Source organism: Anolis sagrei, chromosome 3 (genome assembly GCF_037176765.1).
Source record: "Anolis sagrei isolate rAnoSag1 chromosome 3, rAnoSag1.mat, whole genome shotgun sequence".
NCBI classification, from domain to species: Eukaryota; Metazoa; Chordata; class Lepidosauria; order Squamata; family Dactyloidae; genus Anolis; species Anolis sagrei.
Window position 1 is genome coordinate 78,173,667 of NC_090023.1, and position 26,736 is coordinate 78,200,402.

The 26,736-nt window shown below is 41.2% G+C and overlaps 1 protein-coding gene across 9 annotated transcripts; it reads right to left on the minus strand.

The window, feature by feature from the left end:
• Positions 1-1,827: 1,827 nt before the first annotated feature.
• DDX3X (DEAD-box helicase 3 X-linked) lies at positions 1,828-24,705 on the minus strand. Of its 9 annotated transcripts, none has more exons than XM_067466743.1 (19): positions 24,514-24,705; positions 21,787-21,841; positions 20,852-20,899; positions 18,220-18,282; positions 15,649-15,780; positions 14,314-14,440; positions 13,371-13,535; positions 13,190-13,289; positions 10,750-10,885; positions 9,774-9,859; positions 9,098-9,196; positions 8,851-9,011; positions 8,211-8,355; positions 7,789-7,978; positions 7,388-7,569; positions 7,170-7,287; positions 6,104-6,260; positions 4,794-4,945; positions 1,828-4,372 (listed from the first exon to the last, which is right to left on the minus strand). In XM_067466743.1, the coding sequence occupies exons 1-19, from the start codon at positions 24,556-24,558 to the stop codon at positions 4,293-4,295; spliced, it is 2,241 nt and encodes a 746-aa protein (XP_067322844.1). In that variant the 5' UTR covers positions 24,559-24,705; the 3' UTR covers positions 1,828-4,292. The 9 variants fall into 9 exon arrangements, with proteins under 9 accessions (XP_067322844.1, XP_067322845.1, XP_067322843.1 ...); XM_067466744.1 differs by having other exon boundaries at positions 7,834-7,978; positions 20,852-20,902; XM_067466742.1 differs by having other exon boundaries at positions 20,852-20,902.
• Between the last annotated feature and the right edge of the window lie 2,031 nt (positions 24,706-26,736).

The following is a 26,736-nucleotide window of genomic DNA, read 5'->3' on the forward strand; positions in this document are numbered from 1 at the left end:
GCTGTGTGTATAGATCACAATTGTGCTAAAAAAAATTGTGCAACAGCTAATGGAGCTGCTGTAACACAGGAGTTATGTATTCCCTGTAGTCAGCCCATTAAAAAATCATGCTCCAAATTGCTACTGATGTGAGACAATCAGCTGTCTACAAAGCTGCCCACAGCATGCGAGTGTGAAGAGCAAACCAGACTACCTCTTACAATGCAGCCTGAGCCCTGCCACATGCACAATGGAGGACCTTCTTATAGCAACACAAGAGACCTAATGCGTGAACCTATTTTTTCAGGAGTATATCCCCTTCCAGCACAGCACGGGGGGGGGGGGGGGGGACCATTCCCTGGTTTACTTCATGAATGACAAAGAGCAGCGGTCTTACCTGGATTCTTTCCATTCGTTCTTTGCTCAACTCACCCAATTGAAACACTAGGATGCAAATAATTTTACCTGTAAACGCTCTTCTTGCTTGTTATGTGCTCATCATGACAAAGCACACCTGAAGCATCTCTGGTAGTTATATTGTGGGGATTTTTTTTTTTTTGTTGTTGTGTCAGGAGTGACTCCTGGTGTGAGAAAATTAGCCATCTGCAAGGACGTTGCCCAGGGGACGCCTGGATGATTTTGATGTTTTTATCATCCTTGTGGGAGGCTTCTCTCATGTCCCCGCATGAGGAGCTGGAGCTGATAGAGGAAGCTCATCCGCCTCTCCCTGGATTCAAACCTGCAACCTGTTGGTCTTCAGTCCTGCCAGCACAGAGGTTTAACCCACTGCGCCACCGGGGGATCATTGTGGGGATGTATCTATCACATTAGGTTTGTCAGGTCAGCATCTTTTCCGTTGTGCCACCAAGTATAGTTTACTATCCTTTCAAACAACTTGTAATAATTACCAAGGCATATTGTTTATTTCACTCAGATGAATTATCTGGAATGCACTCCAACTACCTCAGTATACCACTGGATACAAAGATTAAATTGGTGAATCAATTATCCTAAGAAACGTTCAGCACCTCCATCTCCACTTCAACCACAGGACTGCCAGTTTAAAAAGCTCAGCTATCCAAGAGGCCAATTATTCTCTGCACCAACTTTAATATTTCATTAGTAAAAGATTGACATCGAAAGTGAGGTTTTGACCTGCTGGCATGGGAAAGAAACCCCATCCTGAGAAATTGCTCATTTTTCATTCTTTCACGTGACTATCTTACAGACATTATCCATGTCAGCCAAATACTCTGGATTTACAACTTTGAGATACACCAAACTAGATTGAAAAAGAACTTTGGGGTGTGTTGTACATGGCTATCCAGGCTGGGGTTGTTGTGGAGTCATAACAGCAGACCTTTTATATGAAGTTAGAAAATATTTTTCACATCACAGAGTATGATGAAAACTATAGTGGTTGTGCCTTATATACTGTCAAAAGGCTTTCATGGCTGGAATCACTGGGGTGTTGTGTAATTTTCAGAAATCTTCTGAAGATGCCAGCCACAGATGCAGGCAAACTTCAGGGGAAAATGAAGCCCGGAAACCACACAACACCCTAGTGGCCTCATGCCCTAGTTGGCAAGGGTGAGCAATGCCAACAAACAGAAAGATTGCTCCATGAAACAATTTCTTCTAGGCTCAAGTGTGGCTTTCAACCATTTCTCCTCCAGAGGCTTTGGCCTTTAAGTTCCAGAACCCCTTTATAATGGTCATGTTGAAGTTCAATGCTTTTGGGTGATCAAAGTACAAGTACTACTACTTTAAAGAAGCAAACTTCATCAACCGAATGCCCAAACTTTATTCAAACAATGAACAAAAAACAAACCCACCAGCAACACAATATGCATTTCAACTTTTTATTTTATTAAAATTGAGAGTAATGCACAGCACATGCAGTGCTAGCATCTAAACTAATACAATAAGCAATTACTAAACCTACAGTGACCTGACGTTCAAATCCTTTACACTCAGCAAGTTTAAATTCGTTCTTTGCATATGATTGAATCCTTATCTGAACTGATGAATATTGCTGGCGGTCAAACTTGCTAAGATGCTATTGCTGAATGTACAAGTCACTGATTATGCCAATACAACAAATATAAACCACATGTTTTGAGGATTGCAATGTGCCAGACATTCACTGAAAAAAACCACACAACTAAACAAAAACTCACGCAACAAACATCTGAGAATCTGGACACTTCACATCAGTGTTTTGAAGTGTTTCATTAATATCTTAAGACAAGTGTATCAAAACCTTGGCATGTTCAATTTTAAAGTTGCCAATTTTTGTTTTACTATCAGAAAGTTATGGCTACACCGCCAATGCCGGGTCTGCTTAATTTGACTTAAGAGTTTAATATGACTTAAACATTAAAAGCTCACACTACCCCGAAATATATAATTTCACGCATACGGTGACATTCAACATTCAAGTGCCAGTGTTTTTGTACTGTCTTTTGGTCAAGTTTCTTTAAACTTTCAAAGAATCACTTTTAGGCTTACAAAAATAAATATTTGTCAAAAATGTTCAATAAATATTACACAAAACTAGCAGCAAAAAGTATCTAGAAATCTGTCGTGTGCAAATAGTTTTTCTTCCCAACCATTATTCCCATGGTCCCAGTTTTAGAATCTATTTCCTTCTCCTTAGACAAGCTGCGTTCAGTCTCCCAAGAGACAAAATAAGATTGGAAGTTAAGGACACGCACACAAGACATATAAAATTTTTCTGAATGTGCAATAAAAGAAGTATTTTGTAAAAAGTTATGGGCAAAATGTACAAGGGCCTAAATCTAGACTAATTGAAATAGCACCATAACAAATGACCTCAAATACTGTGTCAAGTGCATCTACTTAAAGTTTAGAACAAGGCACAATACACTTGAAAAGATCTATTGCACTTTAGGAGATTTTGCTGTTTGTCCTATACCACTTAGGCTCCGAGTTGGTAAGGGCCCTGGCCACAGAAGGTGGGCCAGAGCAGCTAAGTGGCAGAGGCATTTTACTGTTGGAAATACTTTTTTTTATATATCTTTGGCCAGATTCAGCATAACAGACTAAATACAATGGAAACCTATGCAACTAAAACTGACTAAAACTGCACTTGATAGCAGAATTAAACCTTGTGCAGTTATGTACATTCCAACCTTTGTGATCTCAGAATTTGTTACTCTTCTGGAGCCATTTTACACGTCTACAGTAAGCCAGTTAACACTTCAACGCAGCTTGAACAGAGTAATGTGAATCTGCATTAAAATAAAGCCTGCTGCATAATTCTTCCTGTTCATTCCCCCTTGACCAAAAAACATCAACACTAGCATGCGTTAAGACCAAAAAAATCAGCCAGGCCCTTAAAAAGTGGACCCATCACTGTTGTGGTCAGCCATTCTACCATTTCAATTTTCTCGTGGCAGGCAATTTTGAGAAGTCTAAGTAGATGAATTCTCCTAAAAACTATTTCAAGTTCAGACTTTTAAACATTCCCCGTAATGTTCCGCCTCTGTTGGGCTAGCTCACATTAATAATCTGCCTAAACACTGGAATTGCTGTGTTTACTTGCATTAGCTTTTTTCTTTTTTCAAGCAGTGCTTGTATGCATGTATTATCCATACATCACCTCCTCATCATAACTGGAATGGCTTATTAAAGACTATCAGGTTCTAAGTACCTATCCAGGATAGAGTGAGCAAATCAACTTTTAACTTTGTACAGTTTTGCCACATTAGAAACTAATTCCACTGATATGCTTCAAGATGTTTTATTTTTCAAATCTCCGAGTCTCAAAGCCCTAATGCAGGCCACCGCACAAGTTGTTTGTGTTTTTTTGTGTTTTGTAGTATAAAGTGGATGAATCAATGATTCCTGTAAGTTGTATCACACCTGCGTGCCAAGGTTTGATTTTGTTTTTAAAGCCCAAGTTGAGTAATTTTGTCAAGACAATTGATAATCTTGGGCATTACTGAGCCAACAGGACATCAAAATAAAAAGTTGTCTAAAGTTAAAGGCACAGTACATTAACAAATGATCCTCAGTCACAAAATTATAAATACAGTCTGGGAGTAGTGGGGGGGCAGGGGGCAGGAGGGGGGCGTTAATCCTGACTACAATGGAGTCTTTAAACCTTCTTCAGAGTAGGGCTTCTGTTCCTTTCCTTCTTGTGACCTTGAGCTCCCTTAAAAAAAATTCAGTGGAGAATCACAGCTGGTAATGTACTGCGAGTTCTTGAAGCTACACAAGGTATAGTCTGGCTAAGTTACATGTGGTTTCCATATTAGCTTGTTTGGAACGGATCTGCAGCAAGCAGATCAGTTGCCCCACCAATCTACCCCCTGAGAGTTATAGTTGCCTCCGTATCCATCGCTGCTGTAGAAGCCCCCATAGCCTCCTGCGAGGAAAGAAGAAGACGGCAACAGTTTAGGAGCAAGGAAACAACACCTTGACATTGTTTTCTGAAGCCATTATTACCCACCTCCCAACCACAAAAGTGCTCAACATATATACACCCACACAGAACAAGAGTGGGTCTTATTATGAGGGCTTATTGTCTTATTTTTCATGTTCAACCATCTTAATTTATCCATTTATTTTAAGCATTAGTGCCAATATTCTATATTATCATTTTATAGGTCAATAGATCCATTGTGTGTTGCAAAAAAATAAATGCTTCTATCTGGCTGACGAGCTTAACTGGGTCTTACTTTTGAAACAGGGCTTATATTACAAGCATCCTGAAAAATCATGCTAGCTAAGGCTTATTTTCTGATTAGGTCTTCTTTTGGGGGAACTAAGTATACACACACACTTACCACCTCCAAAACCTCTGCTGCCACCGTGGCTGGCACCGCCACCACCACCTCCGCTGCTCCGTCCGCTGCTTGTACGGCTGCTGCCAAAACTACTGCTGCCAGCACTGCTACTTGTTCGATAATCTCTGGCACCAAATCCTCCACTAAAACGGCTAAAGAGGAAAAACAAGAGTAAGTAAGACCCAAGGGGTGTACGTCGTTTTAAAAGACTACTTCGTGGGATTTTTCTTTCATTTTCTTTGCAATAGCTAAATGAACATCTTAAATACTTGTAATTTCATTGTGTAACAGTCGCCACGGCACAATAGCCCACAGCATTTGGTGGCAAAATTGGCATGTTAGTCACAGAGCTGTTTGGGGCCGATTCCCCCTCCCTTCCTCTTCTTTCACTGAAGGCAAGGCAATTTTTAAATTATAAAATGGAGATCACTGGAATCCTGATGGCACAATGGGTTAAACCCTTGTGCTGCCAGGACTGCTGACAGGTCAGCAGTTCAAATCTGGGAAGAGCGAGCTGAGCTACCTCTGTCAGCTCCAGCTCTCCATGCAGGAACATGAGAAAATCCTCCCACTAGGATGGTAAAACATCCTGCCATCCCCTGGAGCAACATCCTTGCAGACAGCCAATTTTCTCACACCAGAAGCAACTTGCAGTTTCTCAAGTCGCTCGGGGGGGGGGGGAGGGAGACGAGACCTGGAACCAGGATCTTCCCTCCTTCCCCTTCTCCAAAGAGCCTAATATCAGATTTTGTAAACTGCCTTGCCTTCGGAGAAAGAAGGAAGAGAGGGGGGATCTTCCCTCCTCCTTCCTCTGAGGTTAGGCAGTTTAAAAAACAAACTGACCATCTTTTTTTTAAAAAAAAAATTAAGATAATCCTTCTTATCCCCCCACCCCAGCCCTATGAAAAATCAAAAACTATGTTTATAGCCAGTCATATTGAAAAACAGGAAAGCGTACTGTATTTCATTGTTAGCAGTCACACTTTAATGGCTGAAAAGGGGAGAGTGCAACAGTTAATGAAAATATAATGTTATTTCCCATATGAATTTTCCCCAAGTGCCAATGCAAAGTCAAAACATCATCATAACAGCCACTGCTTTTGGAAGTGACCAAGTAACAAATATACCCATGCAACTGATCAAGAGAATGATTTTCTCTGGGAATGCTTAGCTACTGCAACACTTTTTTCAGTAGCAATCTTATAAATAATCCTGTTAGAGCTTATCTAGCATGTTTATCCCCATTACTGTTATTAATATTGTTTCTGGAGGAGTCCAGAGAATTATAGTAAGAGATTGATTCAAGTTACCCTTTAGAGCGCCCGCGACTGCTTCCACCCTTGTGATGCTGCTCATAGGCCATGTTTTCTAGCCAAGACGGCACTTCCTGCTTAGCTTCCACAAGCAAATCTAACAAGTCCTTTGTGATATTTACATTCCTCTCATTGAAGAATGATGTAGCAAGACCTGTAAGTGGAAAGGAGAAGACAGTGTCAAGAGAATGACCAAATGGCCTCCTTGGTGGTGACCCTCGGATATGGAACTCCCTCCCCTGGGAAATTAGATCAGCCCCCTCCCTCCTGACCCTTCAGGAAGAAAGTGAAAACATGGTTGTGGGAACCAAGCCTTTGGACAATGACTCCCAGTGCAATGATGAATAATGCAAGTGACAACAGAATAGCCCCTGCAATGTGTTTTTGGATTGTGTAATTTTAATTCATTGTTTTCTTAAAGTTTGGTATGTTTGAATTATATGATTTTAAAGTAGTGATTGTTTCATTCTATATATGTATTCATGGCATCTAATTGTGCCTTCAGTCCCCTTTGGGCTGAGAACGACGGGATACAAGTGCAGTAAATAAATAAATAAAACATTTTTTATTAAGATGAGGACATATTTGTGTTCACGAAGCAGCAAGGAAAAGCACGGTAGACATGTACTCCTGAATGTTTATAAACTGCTCTCCAAAAATCACACTACTTATTAGCAGAAGCCTAATAATAAACACTCTTAATGTCATTAAAGAAATTGAATTTAAATATAGAGTTCAATACATTACACTTAGAAGCAGACTTCTAGCCAAGTATACAAAGGGAAACCAACGCCAGGGGTTTTCCTTTCTGAGAGGAAGAAAATCAACTGGTGGCACAATCCCTACAGTACATCACAACCTAAAGCATTTAAGCTTACCGGGATATGTTAATTTCTGAGCTCTGTAAATGTTTATTTAGCTCAGGCTCATTACATTAGAGGGGACCTACATGTTTTCCTGATGTTTCAATACAAAATGAATATCATCCTATGGATCTCCACTACAACCTTTCACCTTTTTTTTCACACTTTAACAATCTCTACCTTTATAAATTGGGTCTTACCGAGATTCCCTACGCGACCTGTACGGCCAATGCGATGCACATATTCTTCTATGTCACTTGGCAAATCAAAATTTATGACATGTTTCACATTTGAGATATCCAATCCTCTTGCTGCTACCTAAGGAGGAAGAAGTTCATCGATCAGTTCCCAACATGTTTATGATAAACAAAGACATTCTATCCATTCCATGCATTTCCAAAACTATGCATTTGCTTACTGCAGTGGCAACCAAGATGGGGCTTCTGCCCGAGCGGAACTGGTGCAGTGCTTCCTCTCTGTCTCGCTGGGTGCGATCCCCATGGATACTTGTGCAAGCATATCCTTCACGGAATAGGAAATCCTCCAGAGAATCGGCCCCCTTTTTAGTCTCCACAAAAACAAGGGTCAAGGAATCCTTGCCTATGTAAACAAAGAGTCTTATTAGCCAACAAAGGCAGAACCGTCGCTATAGCACCATCAAGTGGTACAAACTAGTATTATGGTTGCAATAACAACAGAACGACAACTTTACTAGTCAAGCTAAGCTGCATGCAGATTTAAATGAAATATTCAAATATAGGACAAAACAGGGAGGAAAAGTCTGAAGCTTTTCCTCCACCTAACATAAATTCTCATTACCTGAGCCATTAGAGTTGTGTTGGAATTCTCCCAAACAGTCTTTACCTGTGGCATCAAGGAGGTCAAGCAGAAATGACCGTTTGTCTGAATCTTCCACCCACACTACTTTCTGTGTAATATTCTCAGATGTAGAGCCAACTCTGCCAACAGCCAAAAAGATATATTCCTCCAAGAAGTCTCGAGCGAGCATCTAGGAAGAAACAGTTTACTCAATGTAATGAATGCATCCATGAGGGGAACCACTTCCATGAGTATCTACAAACTAGGGACAAGGCTCATTCATGGAAAACTGTGCCTGTCGAACATGGAAAGATAAGGTTATCTGACAAGCAGTTAATTCCTTTTGTTAACCATCTTTGTACTACTGCCTGCTGGCTCTCCATAGCAGCGGTACATTGCCCAACATGCACAAAAGAGAATACCTGGATTTCCTTTGGAAAAGTAGCACTGAACATCATTGTTTGACGGACACCCTTCGGTGGCATAGTGTCCTTTTCAACAATACGACGAATCTGAGGTTCAAAACCCATATCAAGCATACGATCTGCTTCATCCAGTACCAGGTACCTAAAATGATGAAAGATGGCATCATCGTTTCCAGTCCTTCAAATTAATAAACAGCAACCCACACTGGATTAAGTTTCAAAAAGAAAAAAGCATTTCTAAAGTAAAGCCGTAGCAGCAGTTCTGCATATCAGAAGTAGTGAATGAGCTTCAGCAAACAAGGAGCAGAGTCAGGCCATAGAAGTTATAAAAGACAATTAATTCAAAGGATTAACTCGCTGGAGGCAATGTGTCTCTATGTTCACAAGAGAACAAAAAGCAGGATTCAGGGGCTGCCATGCACTCAGAAAAAAGGTGTGCCCCTGACAAGTCTCAATCTAACAGAGGATAGGAGGAGAGAATAAGTGACACAGACAAAGAGGCCGATGGGAGAAAGACTTCCTTTCAGGACTACTAACTTGTGCAGGATACAATTGAGTTCCAACAGTCCACACCAAATGCCATAAAAACTACAAGATGGTGAATATTGATGTATAACTGCCAAGCCACTTCACTTACTTGCAGAAGTCCAGCCCAATCTTGCCTCTCTCCATCATATCTACCAGACGACCTGGAGTTGCCACAAGTAAGTGACAGCCACGCTCCAAGTCTCGAATCTGCTGACCAATATCTGCTCCACCGTATACAACACAGGGGCGAACTTTGGAACGATATGCAAACTAAAAGGAGAAATAAAAGATTTTAGGAATCTGGGGCATCTGAGACACTCTGTTATCAAGCCCCGAGAAGAGCATACAACTTTCACCTTTCTGGCTTCTTCATATATCTGGACTGCTAGTTCTCTTGTGGGAGCCAATACCAGGGAGATTGGGTACTGCTTACGGCGTCCGTATCTTCCATTCTCCTGCAATAGCAAACATGATTAGTTGAAAGAGGAATTTCCAAGCTATTTTTCAACCAAAGCATCCCAGGCATCTGATGAATATGCCCCGCTCTTCCAGAGACCAGAAAGTGCACGAAGTGGTTCCTAGCCATCTACAGTCCTTCACTGCTCAAGCTCACAGGTTGCGAATTAGAAGCAAGCCAAATCTGCACCCCATCCTCTGTACTAATACCACAGACTTAAGATGCTGCCTACAACTGAAGCAAAGTCACAATCCTGGAATAGCTGTTTTGAGTACAACTTATATTATTAATACCCCTCCCTAAAAAGAGACTCACAGAAAATAAATATAAGCGAGAGAACCAGGTAACTTAAGCATTCATAGACTAATATGCAAAACTATTGGATTTATCTTCTCTTAAAATGAAGATGGATTTCACTCAACAAAGGCATGTACACTTTTCTCACATCACAGTTTTCTTGCCACAATCAAGGACTTCACTTTAATACTACAATGACTCCCAGATCACAAAACAAGTGAACTACATAGTGTTGATGTACATTAGAGACATGGCTAATACATTAAATATAAACTTGCCTTCATAGCTCTCAGGGCATCTCCCGGGCCATCTGTATATATCTGACTCAATACAGGCAGAAGAAATGCAGCCGTTTTGCCAGACCCTAAAAGAAAGATGTATTTCAATATACAACAATATAGTCACATGTAAGTTGGAGGCAGGTTTTGGAGACAAAATTATGGATTTTGATATGACCTGTAGAGTTATTCCACAGAGAGGGGAAACCACCAATGTCACCTCCGGGGAGAGCGGCCGATGGCTGCTGATACCATTTCCCCACCCAAGTATTCCAAAAGGCCAAAAGCGATGCCATAGTGGAGAGAACTATGGGGGATTGAGTGCTTCTTTTATTTAGGCATTCCCAGAACAAACTAAGCTCTCGCCTTTCATAACACTTTTTGGAGAAGGGGATTATTCCTCTTTTTTAAAATTAAGTCCCAGTGTACAGTATTCCCACTGACCTGTGGACAAGTCTTTTGAGTTGTTTTTTTAACTAAAATTTCTAGACTTATGTTTAAGTGAACAGTTTCAAATACAAATTAAAGACCACCCCATGCCAACTGGACACACTGAACCCCTAACCAGCACTGTCAAACTGCATTTCCCATCCAGATTGACATTCTGCTCTGTGAACATTAAAACAGCACAATTTTGAAGTGTACAGGTGACAAAACAGATGTTTCATATTCATGTCCACATTCACACAGGCGTCCAAGGAGAACATGTACACTTAAAGTCTTGAAAATACAAACAACTTCTCCAAAACACTAGTAGTATTGAAAGTCATGTTACTCTGGATATCAGTATGCAAAGGGACCTTGAAGCACCTTTTAGACTAGCAGAGAGAAAGAAACTGAGGACATCAGCTTTCATAGACTAAGCCTTCACTCCATACATCTGAGGAGGTAGACATCATCAGCAACAGCTTATGTTACCTACTTTGTTCCCGAAGTGCTAAAAGATCCCTTTGCATCTAGCAGCATACATGCTTACCTGTCTGGGCACAAGCCATCAAGTCTCTCTTGTCTTTAATGATAGGGATGGCATATTTCTGCACTGGAGTAGGCCGAGTGTAGCGGGTAAGCTCAATGTTCCCCATGATGATTTCCCCCATGTCAACATCGCTGAACTGCAAGATATGTAAAGTTACTAAACAGCACCCTTGCAGCAAATGAGGTTCCCCATCGTGGTCCCCATGAATCCACACATACGTCTGCTCAGGCGCAGAAATTACCATATGTGCGAATTCACAGGTAACCACTCAGGGAACTACAATTACAGATAAGCAACCCATATTTACATAGTCTCCAGCAGAAAAGAACTACAGTAGGAAACCTCCAATAGGCAGCTTCACTGGCACGGGCAGGACTATTTTTTTAAAAGGGAAGACTACTAAAGGGACTGCTGTCACTTAGCAGATTTCCTATAGAAACCTGTGACTACCTAGCTGAATCAAGATATAAACATGTGAGTGAAGTTTAAGAATAGTAAAAACACAAGGTGTCCAGTACGAAACTGCAGATTTAAGCCTAATTACACTTAAAATGTACCTCTACACAGATACCTAGAAGTACCAGAGGCCTTTTTAAAATCAAGATTTTCTCCCAAGTATTGTACTTTTTTTTGTACAATACTTGGGAGAAAAATCTTGATTTTAACAAGTTGCCAATTCCAAATGGGTTGTCTACAAATTATAGCCTCCATATAAAATTTCAGCAAAGCTGCTAACCTACTCTAAAACAAAGTTATGGTTTAATATAAAAAAAAAAACAAATACCAATGTAAAAATATGAACTTCTCAACTGTATCTCTGAATAGAATGTAATCAGAGCGCAGCATACCACAGGGTTTTCTATTATTAAGTCTGTTTTACTGCCAGTCACACCAACAGTAAGAAACTATGGTTTGCATATTCTTGTGTGTTAATGAGCTTTAGCATAGCATGATGTGCTATGGACATTTTAATCTGCCTGTTTTCAGAAGGTAAAAGCCAGACTCAGATTTGGGCTAGGCAAAACTACGGTGAGGTGGATCTGTAATTGGTTAAGTGGACGAACACAGAGAGTGCTCACTAATGCTTCCTCTTCATCTTGGAAAGAAGTGACAAGTGGAGTGCCGCAGGGTTCCGTCCTGGGCCCGGTCCTGTTCAACATCTTTATTAATGACTTAGATGAAGGGCTAGAAGGCATGATCATCAAGTTTGCAGACGACACCAAATTGGGAGGGATAGCCAATAGTCCAGAGGATAGGAGCAGAATTCAAAACGATATTGACAGATTAGAGAGATGGGCCAAAACTAACAAAATGAAGTTCAACAGTGACAAATGCAAGATACTCCACTTTGGCAGAAAAAATGAAATGCAAAGATACAGAATGGGTGACGCCTGGCTAGAGAGCAGTACGTGTGAAAAAGATCTTGGAGTCCTCGTGGACAACAAGTTAAACATGAGCCAACAATGTGATGTGGCGGCAAAAAAAGCCAATGGGATTTTGGCCTGCATCAATAGGAGCATAGTGTCTAGATCTAAGGAAGTAATGCTACCCCTCTATTCTGCTTTGGTTAGATAGACCACATCTGGAATATTGTGTCCAATTCTGGGCACCACAGTTCAAGAGAGATATTGACAAGCTGGAATGTGTCCAGAGGAGGGCGACTAAAATGATCAAGGGTCTGGAGAACAAGCCCTATGAGGAGCGGCTTAGGGAACTGGGCATGTTTAGCCTGAAGAAGAGAAGGCTGAGAGGAGATATGATAGCCATGTATAAATATGTGAGAGGAAGCCACAGGGAGGAGGGAGCAAGCTTGTTTTCTGCTTCCTTGGAGACTAGGACGCGGAACAATGGCTTCAAACTACAAGAGGAGATTCCATCTGAACATTAGGAAGAACTTCCTGACTGTGAGAGCCGTTCAGCAGTGGAACTTTCTGCCCCAGAGTGTGGTGGAGGCTCCTTCTTTGGAAGCTTTTAAGCAGAGGCTGGATGGCCATTTGTCAGGGTTGGTTTGAATGCAATATTCCTGCTTCTTGGCAGGGGGTTGGACTGGATGGCCCATGAGGTCTCTTCCAACTCTGATTCTATGATTATCTGCACCAATGTTAATCTCAGTGTGGTGCTGAGACAAGCAAATCCCACACATAACAAGATTTGCTCCTCTGGGCACCAAACTGAGATTTTAAAATTCTTATTAAATTTTCCTGAAATCCACCCAAATTATCATTGCCTTTTCCAATTTATTAACCCCCTCTCCTAGATTCCTGGATGTCATGAAAAAAAGTTTCAGGGCTGCATGCAGCCCAATTCCACCACCTCTACTTTAAAAGAATCACTAGGATCACCTACATAAGCTTATGAGGGAGTTAATATAAAAGCCACCTCATTCTTAGCATTTCAGTGCAAAGGACAAAATTCATAATTAAACTAAATAGATACTTACACTTTCAATGTGTGGAGGACAGTTGTTGCCTGTTGCTTCAACTGGAATGTCATCGTATTTTTCAAAATTAATGCCAGTATTCCCACCAGCAAACAGCTCCCTAGAATAGAAATACTCAGTATACTGACATGCTAAACTGAACACCTGATTGAGTAACTGAGATAAAACTGGTTGTACTTACTGTTCCACACGCTCACTTGGCGGGAGTGGCTTGGACCAGTCATCCTCGTCACATTTATCAGACCAACGACTGTTTCCACCACGATCAAATCGACCAAAGCCACTTCTATCACCACGGTTACCAATGCCATCAAAGTCATTGCTTCGTCCACCACGGTCTTCAAATCTAAATCACACAGAATTATATTCAATTAAGCTACCACAATAATTCTGGAGAGGCTGAACACATTATTGAAACTGCCTCCTTTAAAATAATTTAAAAAAACAAACATTAAGGTGATTTCAGCTTGCATTTCTCCAAGCCACTGACTTCCCAATATGGAGCAAAAATTAAATGATGAAGGCCAATGGAACTCTTTAATATAACTTCATCACACTTTCAGGTCTGGGGTGAAAAGACTACCGAAACGCAGCAAAATAAATATAATATTCAGAGGGTGTTCCCTGTAACTGCATACACATCCAAACATGAATATGCCTCTTTTCAAACAAGGAAAAATAAGTAGACATGCAATTCTCCTTGGGATTTCAATACAAATTACTTACTAGCACCCCATTTTTTAACAGTAAATACTAAATGTGTATTATTTTACAAGCAAATCAAGCAGGTCACTTACTTGTAGCCAGACTAAAGCAATGTTATCAATAAAAAATTATGCTGAGATTCATGTCACAGCATAGAACAATTATTATAAATTTACTGTACAATGAATATGGCATTTTCATTCAACATGATACTGTGAAAGTAAAACATTCATGTTTTGTATGTCAGGTTTTCTGTAAACATCTTCATATTACTAGACTCCTGTACTCCCCCCCCCCCCTCAATCTGCATGTAATAAACTCCAGATACTAAAGAAATAGCTGAATTTCTATAGACTTTACAATGATCTATCATAGAAGCAGCTTTTGCTTATTTCACTTAGAAGGAAGCCAAATTTTACCTTCCTCTTGAGCCATTGCCACGGTCAGCAAAGAAGCCTGATTTTCCTGAGCCTCGATCACTTCTTGCGCCAAAGCTACTGTATGCAGCATCTCTGTCTCTTCCAGCATTCCACCCACCATCAAATCCTAGGAGTAATGCAGAAGCTGATTAAATGCTTGTCTTTTAATTCAATGTTTTAAAATTTAATGTAAAGAATCAAAGCCCCAAGAATTATCAGACATCATATAGGGGTTTCAGTAAATCATAGGCAAGTCTTCCCCAATTTTTTGATTGTACACTTACTCAAGGCAATACAACATCAGATGTTATACTGCCATCAGACCATGGCATCCATTATAAATACCTGATACATGTCTTGTAGTAGGTGCTATTCAACGATTCCAGAAAAGCAGAGTCTAAAATGTCCAATAATGACCCTGTACATTTCAGTGTCTATGGTCATAAGGCAATGTCTAACCTTATACTAAAGGCTAACTATATGCTCTTAATTTTCAACCCATTACACTTTTGGGGCAATATTTTACTATGGCAAACTTAACAGAACGAACCATTCTATGAGCAGCTTGTCCATCTCTGAACCCATACAAGTGGGAGAGAAGATGGAGACAGTGTCAGGAAGTAACCACTTCTAAGCTCATGTCTCATGAATTTCAGGCTTCGGGGTCACAAAGCCAAAGAACTAAGGGAGACGTGGCTTACAAAAATGTGGCCTATTTTCCAAGTTGAGTATCTTTTTTCACCTACCGGCACTGCTGCCACCTCTCCTACAATTATACTAGCAGAGCTGTAAGGTATCAATTAGGTTTTTTTTCTAAAATGCTCAAAATAAATAAATAAAAGGATTGAAAAAGGGACCATTTTTATTATCAAGACACTGAAGCCCATAGACCGTAGCAGCAAGTGTGAAAGAAACCATAAAATGTTTATGTTCCTTTATATGTAAAACAGGCTGAATATGAAACTGCACTATGACTGGGACGCTCAACTGAATTTAGCATTCTGGCTTCAGAAGTCTCAACAATTAACTCACAGAAATTGTAGCTGTAAGCTAAGCTTCAAAGGTCCCCACTGAAGTAACATGAACGGATAACAATTCTATAACCTTTTAGAGCTTAGGAAAAAGCAGTTCTTTAACTGCTTTTACAGAGCAACTTCCTATGGAAGTTGGGAGATGCTTGGTAACCAAACCATCTCCAACTTCCATAGAAATCTGCACCGTATTTGTATTTCTACTCTGAACTTGGCTTTCTAGAACATTGCTATTTTTTTTCCAGAAAAAGCACCAGGACTCTGAAGGAGTGTTGGATGAAAGGTGACAGGTCCCCACGCCCACCTCTGTCATCACGTCCAGATCCTCCTCTGGATCCAAACACATCGCGATCACGATCGTAGCCATTCATCCGGCTGTCACGATCATATCCATTCATATAGCCATTACCTCCACGAGAGTCCCAGCTGGGGGAATCTTTGGCAGAGAATAAAAAGTTAAACAATTAAAGGGTAAAATGTCACTTGTGCTGGCAATGAGTGTTTGCAAGCTCCATGGCATCACTGTGACTTTCGCTGCCAGAAATTTACATCAAGGACACTCCGTGGGAAAGGAATGGCAGCTTTGGGCCCAATTTCATAATCAGAAATGCAGTCCTTAACTTTATCAGGATGCTGCATTAATGTTGCCAAAAGCTATAAACATTTAGCTGAGCCAAGGGCTTGGGGAAGAAACTAATGCAACTATTTTAAGTATTAGTTTTGTGCATCAATAAACTACTGTCATGCTGTAAGCAGATCATGTCCTCAGGAAGGGTGGTCAGACAATGCAAAGCAAGCTTCAAGATCATGTACTAAGCTTAGTTGAATACAATGAAATACAAGGCTACTGAACATGTTTTAAAAGTGCCTTACTACAGACTAGTTATCTAATAAGTTGTGTACAGTTTTTGGATGCTAAATCCTGTTTTCTACACAAAACAGTTTGTACATAGAAAGACTAATATTTGCTACTGTAAGTTCCTGAAAGAACTACATTTGAGACTCTATCCAGAAGGCAAGAGCCATATTTGTTTCAATTTTAAAACCTAACAGCATAAGCACAAAGGAAGCCTGTGGAAGCTGCGAGATAAGCTTCCGTAAAAAAAAAAAAACCAAAGGACCAGGGAGGAAAAAGAACAATTTATTCTATGTCTCTCCAATCCTTCCTTAGGGGCAAAATAACATCTGTACATTCTTCATAAAACAAGTGGCATGTTCTTCTAAAGCCACAATTTTGAGGTCTAGTTTCCATCTCAGATTGGAAACATTCACATTAAGAATCTACAATATTTGCAGATGTGCAATTGAAATCCAAATCTGAGGTGACAAATAGATAGGCTACCCATTGCAACCCTGTGGAATTTGAAGGGGATTTTGCATTGTCATTTGTTTCGGATAACATTTAACAGCAGAAGCTGTTTAGATTCCAAAGGTGAAAACTTGCGTATTTGCAAAAGACATTTTACACACTATTTTTGTACATAGTGTATGTTTGTTTTCACAGCAGTAAAGTTTGAATATTGAAGTATTCAATATTCAGCATTGTGTACTATTTTAATACTGAAATAGAGATTATGGAAAACTACAAAAAATGACTTGCTGCAGCTTCAAAGCCTTGAGAAACCTCTCCTTGAAATCATAATTCATTTGTCGTCTTAGGAGCCCCCGGTTGGTGCAATAGGTTAAACCCTTGTGCCAGTAGGACTGATGTCTCACACCAGAAGCTACTTGTACTCTCTCAAGTCGCTCCTGACACAGGGAAAAAAATGTCATCTTTATGTTGCCATGGATCTCTACTTTAAACATCTGTCAGTCTACTCCAATGTTCTATTTTCTAGCATCCTAATTCTTCCAGGTACTCAACTCACCCTTATAACTAAAATGCTTGTACGAAGAAAAGAAACGGGATAAACAGTGTGAAGCCATCAATTACCAAAGTCGGTCTGAAGGATTTAACACACAATATTCATGTGAATTTACAGCTGTTACCTGAACTTGCTTGGTGAATGGTAGATCTACACAAGGATAAATCAGTGCAAGCCAGCACAGTGCAGTATATTAAGTAGTGGGCTAGGACTCTTAGGAGACCACGGTGTGAACCCTCACTCAATCAGACACTCCTTAGTGACCTTGGGAAAATCACTCTCTCAGCCATACAGGGAAGCAATGACAAATTTCTGAATAAACCTTGCTAAGAAAGCACTATAGAGTTGCTATACCCTGGCACTGACTTGAAGGCACAAGGTGTCATTATCATTTTTGTGCCGAAAGAACTACATGGGTGTTTTAGTTTTGGCACAAGGGTATTGCATAGCTCAATTTCATTTATTTAATCTATATCCTGTCTTTCTCCAAGCAGCTTTGAAAACAGTTACCCAATGTCTGTAACACTTAATCCAAGCAATAATGAATATCACCACTGCCACAACGCCAGTAAGCATTGTGCACTACTTTAATACTGAAATAGAGATTATGGAAAACTGGTGGAAACCAGAATGGAAAGGGTATGGACAAATTTCAAGTGACTAGGTAACATGGCCATGCAGAATAAGATTCTACATTTTGTTTCTTAATTGGATATAATACTAGTTATAGCAGAATATCTAACACAAAAGGATTCTTAAGCTACAGGACAATGAAACAGGAAACAAAGCTAGTTTAATAAGAGAAACAAATGAAATCATTTTTTCAATGCATAGGTTTCCTTAGACATGCTAAGCAAAAAATTTTAAAAGGTTAAATCATAGGCGAGTAAGGCATGCCTATGTGCTTGAACGCTCACACCGTTAGTCGACCACAAGGTCCTGTTATGCAGTATGCCCAGAGGCATGCTCTCAAGTAACAAACTGTAAGATCACTCCAGCCTTAAACTTACAGCTTCGTGGTGCTGCCGTCGAATTGGAATAGTAGTTTGCCGTATAGTTATAGGCATTGCCTGCTGCAAAAAGAGTCATGAACACTCCCAGTATTATGATTCACTTCAAAGACTTACACAAAATCGCAAGTCACTATGAAATTCCTTCAACCTGTAAAAAAAAACCTTTACCCAAGCAGCATAGTTGTGAAAAATACTTGTCAAGGTTTTCAAACACACCTCTATTTATCGCTGGCACTGAGACTGACCTGAACATGAAAAACTAAAAGGACTCTCTTGTTTCTTGATAATAGGGTAACTGACCCCACATCTAACGAATCTGACAGATAATCTGTGGCAACAAAAGAGCTGGCTTCTCTCCAGATTAGGATACCCTCAGAAGTGCTAGCGAACTCTCAGCATTTCCAAGCAAACCCAGGTTTGGCATGAAGGCAACCCTTTCACTTGGGGTAAAGAGGCAATGTAATTCATATACTTGTGGGCCACAGTTAGGAATATCTCTGGCTGCTTCAGAAGTGCCTTTGCCAGGACCTAAACACAAAGCACTAAAAATCCTGATATGCCCTGGTCACCTGGAAAGCATTGCACCCACCTTGCAGCACCGTTAAGGGGGACTATGAAGAAAAGAAACCCCAGATGATTCTGACACAAATGTAAACTCTATTTAAAGTAGCTTTTCACAAATTGACCTCCAATTGTTGTGGGCAAGAGGTATTGTAAGCCCCAGTTGGTACAGCCAATGATAGGTGTTTCAGCTCAAAATGAAGCACACAGTATGGGGACAGTTACTTTAGGTTATCACTGTATTCATAATGAAGAGACTCAGGCCAGAGGAAAGGGAAACAAAGAAATAGATCAGGTAAACAGGAAGGTCCTAGAAATGGCTGCCAATGTTCATGGGCACTCACTACCTGCCAACAACTCAGGAGTAAAGAGTTTTAATGCTGTGCTAATAAAAGTGTAAATAAAGGTGATGCATTTTAAAAATTCTAAAGTTGCGATGTCTCAGCTTTAGGCCTTCTGCTTATGGAGAATACAAAAACATGTGAACCTGCCAAATCCTAACATAATAATTTTATTTCTTTCTCACCTATCCTGATGGCAGGTTACAGAATAATTAAAACACATAAATATTGTAAAAACACAACAAATAAACATATTAAAATGTATTTCTATAAAACATACATATTAAAACTTATTTCTATAAAATACATTATTAAAACACAAATATAAAACATGATTGGGATATTTGAAAACTAACAGGCTCTGCCATCAACCAACTATACCAGTAGCATCTGATTCAGTATTAAAGTCAAATTCAAAGCTTGTTCTACTGCATTTCCAGTAACAGCAATCGATAACTCTAACATTTACAAAAATATGTATAGATTTTCTGCTCACAAATGTGGAACATTTCTAAACTTATAGTTGTGCTCCACAACTATGTAAAGCACACATGCTTCACAAGCACAGATCTCTCATGGAATCTTGAGTAAAAATATCTGTGACAGCAAGGCAATGCAAGACCTCTATGAATTCTGACCTGCTGCCAGGAAAATACTGGTTTAGATTGACACCTATTCCATCCTCCAGCTTCAGCAGAAACCCAGCAGCCTGTATTTGATATCAGAACTCCCATATGCCCCAGGTACCAGTTAATAAGGACTACGGCCATGGATTATGTAAGCAACCGTTCAGTGGCGCTTTGAAAGAATGGTAACTGAAGCCAAGGAATGTGACAGCAGATCTCCAAAGTAGAACAGAAAATAAAGGGAATCTGGCAATTTCATTCATGCTTCCCATCAGGCATCAACTTGTAAGAAACTACAACTAGTATCAAAGACAGCTTGGAGTTACAGAATTTTTCTCTGCAGCTTTTAACAGGCAGACTTGGAACATGATGAGGCACTTGGAGGTGCTAAAAAAAAGTTGATTGCTGATCATGGAAAACTCTGCAGCCCAAACATCCTTGTACAAATGTTTAAACAATCATTTCATAGGCTTCGTACAGGAAACAAGAGTACTTTGAAAGCACAACAGGCCACAAAATTATCTTGCCCAGATTATTTCCTAATTCAGTGCAGCACACTCTACATAGTAAAATATTTAAAATGTGTAGCCACTATTTATTTTACTATTAAATACTAAGTATGCATGAAGTTTTTCAGGCTCCAATTCATTTTATCTGATGTCTTCCCACATGGTACGACCAAGTGCTTCACTACAAGCATGTCCACACTTCAAATAGAAGCCATAGCCTATCTTTAGTTGCCTTTATACATTAAGTGTTCCCTCTGTAGCAGCTTTGCTACTGAAGCAACTCTGCTTTTCTAGCCAAAACTACTAACTTATAATCAGCTTACTGCGATTTACCCATTAAAACCACAGTGAATTTGAATTTCCTCATTCTTTCCAAATATTGTATAAGAGTGTTTTCTTTTGCAAGTTACTGTGCAAATTACTTCACATTTGCAGAGATTTCACTGACCTTAAAACATTACACTACAATTTCTAAGCTTTAATACAAGATCCCTCCAAACGTAGAAATTTCATTTTGGGGATTTTCCCACCCAACTCAGTTGTAAGCCTACATTCTAATTTCCCAGACAGAATATTCATATACCAAACATACCCTGCTTTGAAGCTTCTCTATTCCGCAAGTGAGGAGGAATGTAGCGACCTTCTGGAAGTAAAACCAGAAACTCATTAGTTTTGGTCCACGCCAAGGCTTTGACTTTATAATTGAAGCATGCAATGTGAACCAGCAGAAAATCAATTGCCCTCAAATAAATAGACACCATTCATTCAGAAAAGCTACAATGTTTCAATAACAAAAATAACTACAGTAGACTGTTAACCGGCACCCATGGGAATTGGTAGATGCCAGATAAGGCTAGTTTCTGGTTGCTTGAGTACTATTAAAAATAGGTCGAATAGTATATCCCCTACCATACCATGAACTTTTTGTATTGACTTGACAATAATATTGAATTAAGCTAATTAAAAGTGAATTAAGACAAACTTAACTCAATGTAACACTGTTTTACTGTATTATGAAAAGCACATTTTAAAATTCAAAGAATTTATTCTGTTTTTTTGCCTGTTGCTTGAGTTTTAGTTAGCTACAGTGTAACATTATTGCTGGAATGAGTAAATGTCTTAACTGCTCACTATCATAAATGTGTTTCCATTTCAGCAATAAACACTGTTCGAAATTATTTAAAAGCATAATATTTTCAATGAACCCAATTCACTATACTGGGCATCATAAACCTAAAAGTGCAGTGTTACAAGTCCTGACCCATTCCTATAGTCATTTCATTTGAAGCCAATCTAAGAAGCTGACACTCTATGAAGGCATTTGAGGTCTACCTTTTATTAAGAAAGGTTTGATAAAATGGATAAAATATCAATGAGACTTAGTGATACAGAACTTGTCATTAAGAATTTGGAAGAACATATATATGGCCACATTTAAAGACTGTGGATGGTAGGTCTCTTTTGCTCATTTGCTGACATGTGTTATCTGATTCTAATAAAATAAGTTATCTTTAATTAAATACTTACTTGCTGTACCTCCTCCACTCTGAGAGTCTGAGGAATTCAAGTCTAGACCAGCAAACTTTAAAACAAAAGAAAACAACATTTGGTCTTTAACAACTTTAGTAATGACTAAGTATATACAGTATTTTAAATTCAGCTTCCTTCTTTGAGTATCAATGTAGCTGCTTTGGTATCGGTATGTAAAGCCTAATTACTTCCTCATAGCATTTATTAATTAAAGTTAGCAACTTAATACTGTACAGCTAAATATCGTAACTGTATCAATAAAAATGGTAAATGGGGGAGGGGTGACGTTTTTCAGAGCTAATTTACCCTTATTAAGAAAATGCTAACCTTGCTCAAGGCTTATTATCATTAATACCAATATATCTACAAAACAAAGGATATGATAGGCAACTATAACTTTCCTATCATCAACTACTTAAAATTGTACCTTGCACACGTGGACTGTAAACAGGATGGTCAATCAGGTTTTTTTTAAAAAAAAAAAAACCTTTGGGGGGCCCTTCCATCAAAGGTACAGTTGAATATCCTTTATCTGAAATTCTGAGACCAGAGCATTTTAGATTCTTTAGGATTTTAAAATTCCTGTTGGGCCTTGCTTCCAATAATTCCTCTCATGTGGATACCAAAATATATCCCATTATATATAATATAGTAAAATAATAAAGTAATAAAAAATCAAGATTTGCTTTATGGGCTTTTTAGTGCTTTCAAGCCATAGAAGGCTGAATCTGTAGGTTGAAAGAGGCAACCGTATTTACATGGCTATCAATAATGTTTATTTAATTTAATATTTTATTTACTTCGCTTGTATTCTACTTTTCCAAGGGGGGGGGGGGTCAAAGCAGTTTCCAAGGTATCTATGGCAAAATTTAATGCCTCACATACATATGAAACATAACAGATTGGATCATATTTTGCCACAAAGTGGGAGGAAGTCACATTGTCTTGTTTATAACATCTTATTTATATTGTAAGGCTGAGAGCAAATGGATGCTTCGTAAGCACAGGATACACATATTCTGGGTTTATCTTGGCAATGGGACCCAATTCTAAAGTACATATATAGCCTGGAGGAAATTTCATACACAGTATTTTAACAGAACCTAACATTATTCGCCAGTCAATAATAATAATAATAATAATAATACTTTATATATACCCCACTAACATCTCCCGAAGGACTCAGTGTAGCTTAGAAGAGGCTGAGGCCCAACACATCAGTAAAACAGCATAACAAATACAACAATAAATAAACTTATAAAACAAAGCAATAAACATTAAAACAATAGCAATAAACATTAGACAATAATGTCAATCCCCACCTAACCATGATTGACTCCTGAACCCAAACCAAAAGGAGGTGGAAGACACCCATAGAAGACCTCCAAATAAGAATGAATAAGAATCCCTCTTGACCTTCCGGAAACAAGGAAAATCCTGGCTATGGGATCAGGCCTTTGGAGAATAGGCTGACCTACTGACGTGTTGACTTAAGAACTGATGGACTGCCCTTGGATAATGATTTAAATCGGTGACCACTGACTATTTGTTGTCTGTTTTTATATTGTTTATACGGTTTTATACTGTTTATACTGTTTTATATTGTTAATATTACATTGCTGTTTTGATGTGGGCACCATGGGGTGCCACTTTGTTTGCCGTCCTGAGTCCCTCTGCGGAGGTTGAGAAAGGACGGGATATAAAAGTCCCAAATATATAATAAATAAATAAGAATGAAGTTCAACCTGCGCTTAGAAACTCCGAGAGGCCTTTCGGGGAAACCGGTCCCCTCGCTCCTTTTCTGCGCAGGCGCAGACTGGGAACGAAGCTCCACCTTTCTTTCTCCCTCCCTCCCCCCGCACCCCGCCCGGCAGCAGCGCAGAAGCCGATTCTCTTCCTCCGGCGTCCAGAGGCCTGGCCCCTTTTCCCTTGCCAGCCACTACTAATCTGGCAAGCTGCGTCACGTGGCTCCCTTCCCGGCTCCGTGACCTACTTCGAGAGCCGGCTCGGGAGGCCATTTTACGGGCCGGAGAGAGGGACGCCTTCGGCCTGCGAGGGAGGGGGGGCGCGCTCGCGACCCGTCGGGAACAAAGAGAGCGGGACTGCGCTCTCTACGCTCGTGAGGGGAGGGCGCGCGCGCGTCACCCTCGCAGAGCCCCATCCTTTCTTTTGATCTCTCTTTCGCGAAATGGCCTTCTTTTCCGTCCGTTGCGCTCCCCTCCTCCCCCTCCCCTTCGCACGCGCCGAGCTGCCGGACCACGCATGCGCGCCCCTGCCATTCTCTACCCCCCCCCCCATACACACGCCGTTTCGTCATGCGCACAATGGCCGCCGTTGTCCCCCGCCCGCGGCTGTTCCCACCTTCCACCACTAGGGGGCCCGGCAGATGTAACAATAATCCCTCGCCGCCGCCGCACAAAGCCCAGGAACAGGCCGAGGCCTTCTCTGCCTCGCACAACCCGGCGGCCTCCCCCCCGAGCCGTTTCCGTCCCTTTCCGCCTCAAATAACCCCACACCCTTCCCTTCCGGCCCCCCATCCTCACGACTGGGAAGGATTCCGCCTCTAGGGAGATCCACAAAAGGAACTGCGTCACAATGAAATGCGCAGCGAGGGGGGCCGAGGAAGGGCTTGAGGAACAGGCCGCAGAGAGGCCTCCACGGCGCTCGAGGCCTTGCAGAGTGGTCCTTGCGTTCCCCGCGGCCCCCGCCCCGCCCGCTCCTCACCTGCTGATCTAGACCGAGGGCATTTTCCACTGCCACATGACTCATAACGAGAGGTCGTCTCGGGAGGTCCCGCTCCGCGCAGAGAAAATAGGAAAGAGTTCACCCGACGTCGACGTAGACTTGCCTGCCGCAGTCCCCCTCCTTCGCCTCGGAATCGCTTCTCTAACTGAAACCCCCCCGGTTCGGCCAGGGTCTTTATATATTCCTCCGCCCCCTCGCCGATGCCGTGCTGACGTCAGCGCGCAAGCCACGCCCCGTTCCTCTCTCGATCCCCTCCCCCCACCTCTGCTGGCAGCCCAAGGTATCGCGGGGAGAACGCTTCGCTCCGCATCAAGAGGTGGGGGGAGGGCGAAGGCGAACCCGAGGCTCCCGCGAGAACTACAGGCGGGCTGGGGACTCCTCCCGAGCCAGGGGCCTCCCAGGTGGTATCGCGAGGCTTCCCTATACAATGCCGAGAGCGCTCTTCGCGCGAGATCCCACCCCCCTCGGCTCGCCTCCTCGTTTCTGGCGAGTCAGTCTCCTCTTTGCTCTCACCCTCCCCACACCGTTTGTTCCAAGATCTCGCGATATTTGGGGCTCAAGCGTCCTGGTGCAGCAATAGTCAGGGTCTTCCCTAGGTCACGTGGGCCTCGCTTTGGGTCCGGCCGCCATCTTAAGTCAATTGCGGCTGAGGCTGCGGAAAGGATGCGGTTTTCCGTTGCGAGGAGGGCGGAGGGGCAGCATGGGGGGCGCTGGGGCGGCCAGGCCGCGGCCTCTGCCTCTGCCTTGCTCGGGGGCCGCGAGGAGGGGCGGCGCGGAGGCCTCCAGCCCCTGGCCCCCTGTGTGACCTAAAGAGGCGTCGCCTAGCAACCCGCCCTCACGCAGGAAACGCCTCATGTTTAGATAGGTATTCAGCCCGGCTGATAAAAAGGTTCCCAGTGTATTGTGTTATAAAGGTAGTCACATTTGAGGAGAATTTAGAAAACAATACTCTGCAACCACTTGTTCATGTCTGCTTTGTCCTGAGGCCAGTGTCGCAGAACAAAATGGCACGTTTCCATTGTAGTTCTCAACCTACTCCTTTTCTTAGGCCCCATCTGCACGACATTTCATGCAGTTCCATGCCAGCTTCAGGCGAGTGGCTTGTTAAACTGCCACAAATGTGCATGAAAGAATAATAATAAATTTTGGTCATGTCAGGAGCGACTTGGTGGTATCCCACCACCATTTCCCCAAAGGGACTCGAGGCGGCTCACAAAAGCACTCTTTAAGTGCCACAGACAAACAACAATACATCAGGACCGGGCTGTGGCGCAGGTAATTAGTTCCCCTTGTGGGGAGAAGGGCGGGATATAAATATATGAAATAAATTTGTTGTTGTTTATTCATTCAGTTGCTTCCGACTCTTCGTGACCTCATGGACCAGCCCACAACAGAGCCCCTGTCAGCCGTAACCACCTTCAGCTCCTTCAGAATCGAGCATACCCTCATGAAGCTGGAATGTTAAATTGCCTCTGTGACTGTCTACATATGTTGTATGTCTAATCACATTGAATGTTTGCCATATATATCTCCATTGCACTCTGCCTTGAGTCCTCTGTGGGGTGAGAAGGGCGGAATATAAATACTGTAAGTAAATAAATAAGCACAAGCACAGTGACGCAAGTATAATCAACAGTGCATAAAAATCTCATTGATAAAATCACACACATTTGAAAACCATAAAATTCCTAAAAAGCAGTGGAACCTGCGGGCCAGCTATCTATCATTATCAAAGAGTGGGCCAGTACAATCAATGATTCATCACATTGGCCATGGATTACTCAGGATCAAAGGCCTGTCTGAAGAAACATGTTTTTAGGCTCACCCGGAAGACCTAAAGAGAAGGGGCTAATCTAATTTATTTAGGGAAGGTATTCCAGAGCCAGGGAGCAACCACCCAGAAGGTAACTTCTCTAGCCACAGGTTTCCTCAACTGTAATTTCAGAACAACACATAAAGTTGGCTTATATTCTCTCCCCACAAATAACCTTGAATTTTAATTATAAAATTTTGCATTTTCTCCAACTATATGCTAGATAGACATACATGTCATAGAAACCATAGCAACCATTGATATCTTACTTCCACTTCTCTGACTTAGAAGAAGCACTGCCTGACTATCAAGCAAAAAGTGGGTGCTAGAAATAATATATCAAAGCTGACTGGCACAACCTTGGGATCGCAACCATACACAGTGAAATC

Coding starts and splice junctions, on each gene's coding strand:
- DDX3X (XM_067466742.1), bottom strand. CDS start 24,558: ATGAGTCATGTGGCAGTGGAAAATGCCCTCGGTCTAGATCAGCAG. Junction 15,781..18,219: donor GACGGCAGCACCACGAAGCT/GTAAGTTTAAGG, acceptor TCTCTGCCAAAG/ATTCCCCCAGCTGGGACTCT. Junction 4,946..6,103: donor AGTCGCGGGCGCTCTAAAGG/GTAACTTGAATC, acceptor TTTCCTCTTTAG/CCGTTTTAGTGGAGGATTTG.